The following is a 12,109-nucleotide window of genomic DNA, read 5'->3' on the forward strand; positions in this document are numbered from 1 at the left end:
CTACTTCCTGTTTCACCACATAATTTTAAATCTTGCCATCTTTGGTCTCCATCTTACACTAAGAGTGATATCAGGACATTTAAACTTATGGAAACTAAGTATACTCCTTTTACCATGAATATGTAACAAATAAATCATTTTGGTTTATATTGTTCATCCAGTAACAATATGGAAATACTTTTTATAGTTTTTCAGGAGTTTGGGGTTACTTTGGCCTGGCCAAAGTAACCCCAAACTCCTGAAAAACGGTTAAAAAACTTTTCTCAGGAAAAACTCCTGAGAAAGGTTATTTATTTTAATTTGATGAAGTTTTAATTACACACATACAATTTCTTGCTTGCAGGCAGTCACTCCATCTGGTCATGCCTAAAAAGTACCTACCCAGGCCGCAGCTATGGTGTTTTAGCAGCAGACATCACTGCTGTTCTGAAGGAGATAGAAAACGAAAAGTCTCAGCCGAAAAAGTACAAAATTAGCAGGGGGACACTCCAAAACGGTAGCCTGTAAACACACGTGTACGCCATTCTAAGTGCAGTGGAGGAGTCAACTTTGGTAGACCATATCCAAAAAATAGCAGAATGGGGGTTCCCATCGGACAAAGCAGGTTGGTGCTTATAATACTGTAATTTTCGAGTTGGTAGGAGCTACAGTTATTATTTCTAAATTACAAACCACTGTTTTAACCACTGTTTTAACCACTGTTTTAACCACATTTAAACATCTTTACATTATTCTTTTAAAATTTTATAGATTAAAGACTCGTAAAGACATATCTGGACAAAGGCGGAAGGTTGGTTGTTCAGTTAAAGAATAACCATCTGGTAGATGAGTGGTGCTACAGTTTCATGAAAAGGAGCCATCAGCAACTTTTGCATAAAATATGCCAAAATATAGGCATTAAGCGTTTAAAAGTCAATCCTGATGACATTCGATCCTATTTCAGAAATTTAGGAAAAACTTTAAAAGAAATTCTTCCTGCCAACATTGTCAACTATGGTGAAACTAACCTCTCCTAGAGAAAAGAAGTGCATCTTCCAAAGAGGAACCAAGTATTCAGAACGAACGATGCACAACAGCAAAAGTTTAAACAGTATGTTTACCGGAACTGCAGCAGGTGGGCTGTTGCTCGCTTACGTAGTTTATAAAGCGGAAAATCTCCGGGACACCTGGACGTATGGGGGACCACCAGGAACTAGATATAACTGCAGTAAATTTGGCTGGTGTGATGGTCCTTGTTTTGAAGACTGGTTCCGTAGCATAGCATTACTTTATTTACACAAACAGGATGAAACTAAAGTATTAATTGGTGACAACATAAGTTCTCACTTTAATCAGGAAGTGCTCAACTTGTGTGAGCAGATCAACATCATGTTTGTTTGCTTGCCCCCGAACTCAACGCACAAGTGTCAGCCGCGTGATGTGGCATTTTTCAGGCCAATGAAAATTAACTGGAAACGTATCCTTTCAACCTGGAAAACCAGTCAAGGAAGAAGTGCGATAGTCACTAAAAATAAATTTCCTTCATTGCTCAAACTGCTACTGGAGTCCATGGAGGAGAGCTGTCAACGCAACATGCAATCAGGCTTCAGAAAAACTGGAATCTATTCTCTAAACCTAGGCCAGGTACTAGTGAGTCTTCCAGATCATGTTGGGAACGCGGAGGATGTTCAATCCACAGTCGGGGAAATATTCATTGATCACTCGAAGACCTTGCGTTGTGGAGAAGCACAAAGAACTGCAAAGAAGAGGAGATCAACAGTTGAAGCTGGAAAGAGTATTGGCAGTGCGGTTTCTCTACGTAACACCGATCCACCTACCGAACCACAACCACAAGTAATGCCGATGCACTACCGGGTACAAGGACCAAGTTTCTGCCACAAAGCATGAGAGAGTAATAATCACGTGCAGTGGACAAAAAAGAGGCCTATCAATGATGGAAGTGATTCGGAGATTGAGATTCAAAATTCGATTTTGAAAGTATCCAACGAGTCTGAGGTGGACATGATCGACCCAGAATAAAGTGATTACTTACTAGTAACATACAAGATGAAACGCTCAACAAAAGATTATGTTGGCAAAGTCGAGCGGGTGAAAGACGGATGTTACATATCTTGTTTTTCTCAGATACACCATGATGTATCTGAGAAAACAAGCAGTCAAGCAGAAAACTCGTCTTTTCATCGATTGCTGACTATGACACTATATGCAATGACCAAATCTTGCTGAAACTGCAAGAGCCAATAATAAGAAGAAGAAATTACAAATTTCAAACTGCATTTGCAAGAATTTTTGTACAGTAGACCAGCTCAGAATGATTTCTTATTTGGCCATCTTTGCTAATGGTCACAATAGTAGGATGAACTGATATTCTGAAAAATGGCTGTTGGCCTATGGTGATGCTGTCTGATAATTTTACTTCAACAATATCTTGATTACCTGTAATTATCCTTGTATGATATGTTGCTACTATTAGTTTCTTACTTTCTGACCTTTCTGAGTGACCAAAGTTCCCCTAACAACTGTCAACTTTGGCCTAATACTGAAAACTCACGGATGGCCAAAGTTACCCCGCTTGCGGGTTTACAATGGCCACCCCTCTATTTTTTATGTATTTCAAAATTGGATTATTTCCTGAAGTTTTGAATAGGCAGTAGCTGTAGAAAATAACAGATTCTTTATTTACAAAATATGGAAATCACTCAAATACTATTTGCGCTTCTCTACCATTGAAATTATTATTCAAAAACAGCTAAAGTTACTCCATTTTACGGTACTTCAATGCATGTGAACAATTTTTTGTCCATTTATGATGCAATCAGTGTTGCATATTTTGAGGCTAGAATTTTGAGGCTGTTTTGATAACATGCGGTTTCTCTTTATTTTCGCGAGAAGTGTATATTTTAAAGTACATGGCATAAAAACTTTGCTCTGCTAAAATATTGTTTGGGCGCTAATATTAGCTAGCTCAGCTGTGCAGAAAAGGGGTTGTGGTCAGAAGACATTGCAGAAGGTATTGAACAGCCAGAAGAGTATGAAATGGTTTCAAACGAAGGCACCAACCAGGACGCAACTGGCCGAGCAATCGATGCTCAGCCAGTTGCGAGCATTTTTAAAACAAACATTTTCGTTTTAAAAATCTTAAAATTTGTTTTTAAATGTTAATTTTTGTTGTTGCATGTATTGTATTATAATTATGGTTTGTTTATGTCATTTGTTCTTGAATATATATATTTGCAGCATTTGATGGATTATAATCATAAAACTTACAATTTTTTATACAATGCGGTAATCTGACTTCAGCTTACAATGGATCGACGCTTGTAACTCCTGTTCTATTGCACTTAACAATCTAGGTTTGGATTTCAATTACGATTCACCTTTTCACATGCGAATCGAAAATCTTCTCAACATTCTGACGAGTTGTGTGAAAAATACAACGCCACCCTTTATTTGAGCATCACGTCTAATAAAGCGCCATTCTAAGGGAAGGGTTGAAAAATAGAGTGTCATGGCGCGAGTTCAAATAAAGGTTTTATGGCAGATAGTAAATAATAAGATAGTAAATAACGATAAAGCAAACATTAAAAAAACAGTAATTAGGTTTGTAACAATATGATTATAAATATTATATCATTTGTAAATTATAATGTTTTTATTTTCACAAGAAATTGAATAGCATTTCCACTATTTTTTAAATATAATATCTAACAATATTTTTAATATATAATGTATTTCATTATATTCATTGTTTATTTGATTTTGAATTTACATTTACATCTAAATAGTAATTATTATGTAATTATAAATATGAAATAATATTATTAATACTAGTTATATTATTATTATTGATTAATATAAATAGTACATTGAAATATCACCAAGGCTCAGATTACAACTGCTGTTAGTAAATATTTGTTGTTTATATTTTATATACATGTATTTATTAATAGTGTTTCAAATGTTAGTTATTAACAATTTAACCAGCCACAAAAAAAGTTACTAGTTTTTGGTGGAATTAATAAAAAATAAATTTTAAACATCATCTATTAAATATAGATAACTTTATTAATTACAGCATCTGTATATTGATGTAATTTTATTTGAATTAAATTTCTTTTAAATTAATAATGGATATGGTGTTAATTTTATACATCAACTAAACAATATTGTTTTACTTAGATCAATTTATGAATAAAGTGCTATAATAGCTATGCAGGCTACCTGGTATAATACGCTACTGGTGCTACTAGCATATGCCATTTTAAATGAGCCGTTAAGAAAAATGCCACCTAAATTGAAAGAAGGTAAAAGTTACCAAAAGATTTGCAAAGAGTAGGAAGAATAAGCCGAAAACAGTCAGTGGTGTAGTAATTATTATTACAATACTAATGAATAAAAGAGCAAGCTAAAAGAGATAAAGTATTCAAACACCGGGTTTAGTAAAACGTGTGATGCGTGACGCCGCATGATGGCTAAAATCATGCCAGATCGTCATAAAATTGCTCCCAATGGCTCACCAGATGCATTATATGTAATATCTCAACAAACCAGTGATTTTCTTTCCAAGTTTAAATTATTTTCTAGCTAATACAGGTCGAAGTTTTTTTTTCAAGCACGTGTGATGACTCCTGACAATTTTAGCTAGTTTTAATACATTTTGGACCAATTTAGACCCTCACGCATTTTCCTAATTTGAGAAACATCTCAACAAACTAGAACAATGCATGAGGGTCAAAATTGGTCCAAAATGTATTAAACCTAGCTAAAACACTTAAAAATCTATTAGAACTTGTCAGCAGTCATATTTACACATGCTTAAAAAAATTAATTTCAACCTGTATTTGCTTGAAAACAATTTAAACTCGGAAAGAAAATCAGTGGTTTATTGAGATACTACTTAAAACGCATCTGGTGAGCCATTGGGAGCAATTTTATGACAATCTGGCATGATTTTAGCCATCACGCAGCGTCACGCAATTCTTCACGCATCACCCGTTTTACTAGACCCATTCAAACACCAAAACAGTGTACTATATTCCTGCAAGTCAATAAACAGAGTGTTACACAATGCTGTGCTGTCGAGTTGATTAGTGTCTTACAATGTGACTATCATGTTGTCTTTTTGTCCCATTCATTCGCATCATGATAAGACGTCCCAAAGTTGTTAATATATCATGGACCAATTGGCCAATTTAAAATTTTTTTAGTTTTACTTTGATAAGATATTGTGTTATGACATACTAAAATTTGAGAATGTTTAAAAAACTTTGAAAAATTCACCAAATGTTGTTCGAGATTCTCATTATAAAGAATCTTACCCTTGTTTTCACCAAAATTGGTCTGGTCATTGTGGATGGTTGGCCCATTTTAAAATTGATCCAGCTGACAGACCATTGATGTACATGCTCGTAAATAGAAAATCAAGTGAATCATAATATATTCATCTGAGTCAACTATGGTTTATGACTTATTCCTTTGATGACTGGCTCTGCCCTTTCTCATACTGTCGCTGTCACGGGCTTGAATTGGGCACACCTGAATTGATACCCACCCATTTGCATAGAGGATTTGTTAAAAATCTGTTATGTCAATGGACCTGATAGCAACTTAATATAACTCTTAGGTTTATCATTGCTGATAATGGCGATCAGTCCAAAATGAACTAATCTAAAATACAAACTCGGCAAATACTTGGCTATTGGTTTTGCAGGTTAATAAATTATTCATTGCCTGTGACAATACTCATAATACTGCTGCTGTCATATACAATTACATAGAGACTTTTATGTGGCCTCCACTACTACACTTTGTACAATAAGAATTTCGCAATACGTGTCATAAGATCATTGGCATGTTTGATCAAATCACCTTTTTTAATATTAAAACTGAACGATATATGTTGAAAGACATGAAGTAAAATATGGTGAGTAAAATATAATTATATTAATGACTTGGCCATTTCATTTAAGTGTTGCCAAAGTCAGTTTGTCAAATTCTATATAATAAATCGAGATTGTTTACATCAAAATGGTAGTATAACTTTTAAATTGTAGGTTTTTGATTTTACGATAATATAAAATAAACAATGATTGTTACACAACGATGAAAGCTTAGGATATTTTACAAGTGCTCTTGATTAGAATTGCTTTGATTTGTGAGTAGTTGTTCATACGGTTTGTACACGCATGCTTCAGACTATCTGTTCTCGCGCGGTAAAAATTATCTGGAATGGTGGCGGAAGGTTTCCTTGTCCATTGCTTATCGGCTGGTCAGTTACCGTGGAATCTTTGGGTAGAGAAATATTATATCTCTGCAGAAATGTTACAAAGAACATGAAGATTTCCATCTTAGCCAAGCCCTCTCCCGCACACATTCGCCTACCTAAATTCAAACCGTAAAGAAGTATTTAATACCCACTCAGTTTCTTCAACAAGCATCTTGGGTGTTCGACAAAGAATCAGTGACAGCAAAATTAGGACCTTTCATTTTGGCCAATTATTCTGCCAAAATCTTACAAGTCATCAGTAAGATCGAATTCTCACCCATACTAAAAGGGATAGTTCGCTGTTTCTTGAGCGCAATGTCTCCTGTCAAGTATCTCTCCGGCTTAAACTCGTCTGGTTCCTCAAACACAGTCTCATCATAGAGAACAGATGTCATGTTGAGCAAAACATCGGCTCCTGCTGGTACCAACTACATAAATTATTTAAACTTTTATATTTTTCTATTGAGTTCCTTGGCATTATTTTATCCTTAAGTTATGGCTAGTAATAGATATATATTTAATTACGTTATAAACAGTTTGTGTTCGATTGACCAGTTGTGCTAATATATTATGTCGAGAGCTTTTCACCGTTTTCGTTTTAATCAACTTTTGATTCTGCCACTTTGACATTTGTTTATCCAAGTCATCTCACTTATCCTTGCAGCGTTTAAAGCTATGAGCTATTAAAATATTTTTCACACGTAGTTGGTAGACTGGATAGGATATTTATGGAGATGTACTGAATTACTGCCATTTTTTCAGATATATACTGATCAATATTTATAATTTTTAAACTGTACCTTTCCGTCAATAATCAGGTCTTTTTGTAAGGTGTGCGGAGCAGCTATTGGGGCAATATTGGCTTTTCGTAAAGTTTCTAGTAGGACTGCATCTGTATATGGTAACATCAACCTGTCCTTCAGTGTCACACACCTGTCGATACCTGTAAATTTCACAGTTCAGTAACAAGATGTTTGAAAGTATTTTGTGGGTCACGTCGTTATCCAAATTTCTGATGAACAATTGAATTATATGCCAATGAGCTTTATTTTGCAATGGCAATTTGATGTTAGTATATTGCGTTGATATTCAAAAGTTTTGCTATTCGGAGCAGTTTACCCAAACAATATCTAAAAATAGCACATGCAGCCGATAACTGGACAGCGGTGACATTTTTGTAACAAGTCCGTAATTGTGTTGCTGGCTGGTTTTAATTTATAACTACTATAGCTAAAGGGCTATCCAAATACAAACCAATTGCACTATCTATTTCTGACTGAACCCGCTTCTGTTTCTCCGGATGAAGACAGATGTAAAGCAGAGCCCATGCTAGCACGTTTGCAGTTGATTCATATCCAGCAGAATAAAGTTGAGAGCAGAAACCAATCAGATTGTTCTCTAAAATACAAACACACTCTATTGGATATTAAGGTCGTCAGCTTGTGAATAGGGTTTTCTCTGCTTCAGATTTTGTGTTACTCTCCGTCAGGTTTAAAGATGAACTTTCTCAAAATTTTATCAGAAAGTATCAGTATTTTCTACCAATTGTATTTGATGTTTCAGATGATCTGACTGCCAGGACGTTTCAAAACTAAAATCGACAAAACTTGTTTGTGGTTAAAACGCTCGGAATAAATACGCGCCATAATGACATCTGTAGTATCGCGGCTCCGTGTCTCTCTCGTAATTGATATCGGCTTTGGCTTTCAAATTGCAGCGTTATGCGTCTCTATTCTGTCGGTCTCTTTGCCAAAATTCAACTATAGACATCATAATCGCACTTTCGCTTGCAGCTGAGGATTTTAACTGCGATCAAGTTTCGTCAATTTTAATGTTCATACATCCCGACAGTCGGATCACCTCAAACATCAAAAACAATCTCTACTGATAGTACAACATCTATACACTCTGATAGAATCTACTTGAATTTGGCATAGTCACATCGTTAACCGGCCTAAACTGAAAGGGGCAAACAACTTCGTAAACAACCTGAATTACCTAATGCTGGTAGCTGGCTTTTTGTATTATTTGGTTGCTTATTAATTAAACATGGTTTTGATTGGAATCCTTGTAAACATGCAATTGGTACAGATTTTGTTTTAAATTAGTTTTTATTTCGATATGCTTAGTTGTATCCATTGCATATTAAAAATTTGTTTTTAAAAAAATTGGAGAACATCTGCCATAATATGTCAGTCGGCTCAAATACTAAATATAATGTGGCAACAGCAAAAGTTGCATAGTTTACATAATTTATATAGTTGTAGCCTCAAATCACACATAAGTTATCTAAACAAACTATTATTCCAGGCACCACCACCTGCAACCGAGTGTCCCTTGCAATTAGGTATTTGATTAGACGATATGTAGGTAGTATCAGCACACAATATAATGTAGTATGATTAAAGGTTTATAATGATACATAGCATATCACAAGTAATATAATTAAATAATTTTTTACAAGCACAATGAGTGTCTGCTGCTAACCTGTAAAACAATGTTTATCTTCCTCTTTTGCTGAGTTGGAATGCATGAGAAATCTGTCCACAACATCGCGTGGGTGGTTAGAGTCTAGAGTCGTTTTGTGTTCAGAAATGTAGCGAGAGAATATTGGTGTGATAATGTTGTACATTAAATGGTGGTTTCGATTTTCCAACGACCTTATCAACCAGCTGATACAAGGCATGTTGGTGAGGAAGGACAACCGACCTGTGAGGGAAAGAATCTCACTTACGGCGCTGATAACGATTTTGGTGTCTGCATCATCGTATGTCGCTCGGTGTCCAAAAACCATTTGACTAATGAGATTGTTTGTAGCGAGCTTAAGTCCACTCAGTAGTGATAGCGGCTCTCCCAGATTTGGTTTTATGAAGTGGTTTATGTAGCATTCGAGTTCGTCTAAAATTTTAGGCTCCATAATTGATTTACCCATACCTTCTTCTCGTAGCGTGCTTATTGCAAATGTCCTAATCTTTTTCCACTCAGGGTATGGTGCCCAAAAGATTCCTGTAAATGTATAATTTCTGAACAATGACTTTGTATCCATTATAGATAATTGTTTAGGGCAACATGTGAGGTGTGGAGTTTAAACATTTGTGTTGTGCTAGTACATTTATAAGCATAGCAAATTTTAAACACACAGAATCTCACGCTTTGCCTTATCAAATAATTTTCTTATAACTTTGTGATGTTCGTTACCTTTTTGCCGCCCAAGATGTGGTGCCCAAAAGATATGATTATAGAACATTTTAGCAATTACTTAGTAACCATCACAGATAAGCGTTTAGGGTATCTTACCGTAAAACCGGGATTTAAATGCCACCTTTATTTGAACACCACCTCTGTTTGAGTGCCAATATTGGAGAAGGGTTGAGAAATAGAGCGCCACCCCTTAATTGAACGCCACTTTTATTTGACATTCGCGATCTTTAATCTCAAATTCTTGATCTTCATCTCGTATTCTGAACCCATAATATCAAGAGATCAGTAGAAAGGTGTCCACAAAACCGTACTAATAATGACTCTATCACATCAATAACAATTAATTCATTCGTTGTTTCTGTTCATCTCAAAGTCCATTTTCCAACTCCGAGACTTTACGGTTTTTTTCGGTAAAACTTTGAATGCAACACCTTAGATATAATTAGTAATTGTATCAGCCTAGTAGTTCTTTGTTTAACATGAATTTGATACTTTGATGTATGTGAAAAAAGTTTTGCACATTTACGATGCAATCTGTGCTACTACGTATTTTGAGGCCGTTTTGATTACAAGCTAGAGTTGCCCCGATTTTGGTATCGGAATCGGTATCGGTGCCGATATGAGTGTCAAGTATCTGAATCGGTATCGGCCGATCTTTTCTTAAAAAATCTGAACCATCCGATACTTTTTACAGATCAACCATTTAGCAGAAAACTGTATTTTAGCCTGCTATACTAATAAAAAATCATCAGCTGTAAGCTTCTTACTTTTACTTAATGAATTTCAGGCCTGCCAATTTATTTCATGTCTATAGCCTGATCAACACAGCGAAGGAAACTTTTTAGCCAGAACGTAAACAAAAAGTGTGGTATTTCCCAATTACAGCGATAGGTTTTATTGCAAGCAATCACGAACAAGATAACAAAAGTGGGAAACAAAAACGCAGTGTAATATTTCTATTTACTAGCATTACGAAAGTAATTTAAACAGTCGACGCATAAAGTTATCCATCACTCTCTTGATCCTGACGATACAATGGATCGTTTGTATTGTACAAAAAACGGTAACCCCAGTGGCGTATCGGTATGTAGCCTGTCCTCCAACATCTGTTGCAAGGGAATCCCCCTTCAGTACGCTCGGCTACATTGATAATGATGGAAGAAAAGAAACGTCTTACTGAGATAATTGAATCACTAACGGTTTTTAAAAGAAACATTGATTTGCTCTAAACTTGTACAGACACAGCTGTTCATCCAACAATAGAAGAGGGACTTCGTTATTACAGATAGAACTGTACCACTAACAGTAATTACCTTAATTTACAAATTACAAGAAACATGGACTGTTTTGTTACTACATGCACGGTATGTCAGTATGTGAATATGTATATATTTTTTTCCATAAATGCAAACAAATAAATACAATAATATTCATGTTTTCTTTGCATTATGTTTGTATTTGCATAATAAAATGAGCTACTATCTATGCAACACAAAAGATCTGAATCGGTATCTGAATCGGATTATTTTTCAATTAGGATCGGTATATCGGATCGGTATCTGAATCGGCTGGTGAATTTAGAATCGGGGCATCTCTATTACAAGCGTTTCTCTTTATCTGCGCAAGTCTGTATTCTGAAGTGCATCTCGTGGAAGTTTTGCCTTGGTAAAAAATTGTTTGAACACTTATATTGAGTTGCGGTCAGAAGACAGTGTGGCAGTTAATGGACAGCCAGAAGAATATGAAATGGTTTCAAATGAAAGCAACAATCAGAATGCAACGAGCTGAGCAAACAATGCTAATATTTTCGCTTTAAAAATTGTAATTTTTGTTTCTGAATGTACTATAGATATGTTTTGTTTATGTCACTTGTTCTTAAATATATGTTTATAGCATTTAATAAATTATTATTATATAACTTACAAGCTTGTAGGTTTATAGCATATTATTTGATCGCATAATTGCGGTAATCTGAACTTGGCTTACAATAGCTCTACGCTCGTAACTCTTTTTCTATTGCACATAAAAAACCAGTTTTGACCGCAAGCTGTAGCAGACATATCAATGAGTGCGATGAGCTTTGATTCAACAATGTTAAATATAGTTATAAAATGAAAATATGCCTTCAAATTTAAAATGAAATAAAAACTTGAAAGTGCCAACAAATTGCAATGCAGGCTATAAGATCATTGTAGGTTAATTGCAAGCAATAGATATCAACTGGTAGAGACATGTATCAGCCTCCCATGCATATTTTTATAGTGATCTATGACAAGTTGGATGTCATCTCTGATAAAGTGCCGCTATAAATGAAGGGTAGAAAAATGTAGCATTATGGCGTTCAAATAAATGTTTTACGGTATATGATTTGGGGTTTAAACATATAATCTTAAAACTCATAAACATATTGAATGTGATATATAGGCAATCTCACGTTTTGCCTTTTAGAATACTTCTATAACTTTGTAATGTTTGTTATTTTCTTGCCTGCTGAACTTGTTAAGTGCATAAATGGGTACAGATGATAGGATTTTTTCTTTTTCCGTTTTTTAAACAGGCTTGACTGTGTATTCTGATTAATATTTTACCATGGAACAGAAACTTAAAAAAAATTTTAAAAACCATTTTACCTAAATTTAATTA

General features: G+C 34.9%; 1 protein-coding gene across 1 annotated transcript; it reads right to left on the minus strand.

Moving 5' to 3' along the window:
- Nucleotides 1-5,979: 5,979 nt before the first annotated feature.
- LOC137407828 (cytochrome P450 2B9-like) lies at nt 5,980-9,311 on the minus strand. The gene is made up of 5 exons (XM_068094207.1): nt 8,753-9,311; nt 7,520-7,663; nt 7,066-7,208; nt 6,543-6,693; nt 5,980-6,381 (listed from the first exon to the last, which is right to left on the minus strand). Exons 1-5 carry the CDS (start codon nt 9,309-9,311, stop codon nt 6,191-6,193), a joined length of 1,188 nt encoding a protein of 395 aa, XP_067950308.1. The 3' UTR covers nt 5,980-6,190.
- Nucleotides 9,312-12,109: the final 2,798 nt, after the last annotated feature.

The sequence above is a fragment of the Watersipora subatra genome, chromosome 11 (assembly GCF_963576615.1).
Source record: "Watersipora subatra chromosome 11, tzWatSuba1.1, whole genome shotgun sequence".
NCBI classification, from domain to species: domain Eukaryota; kingdom Metazoa; phylum Bryozoa; class Gymnolaemata; order Cheilostomatida; family Watersiporidae; genus Watersipora; species Watersipora subatra.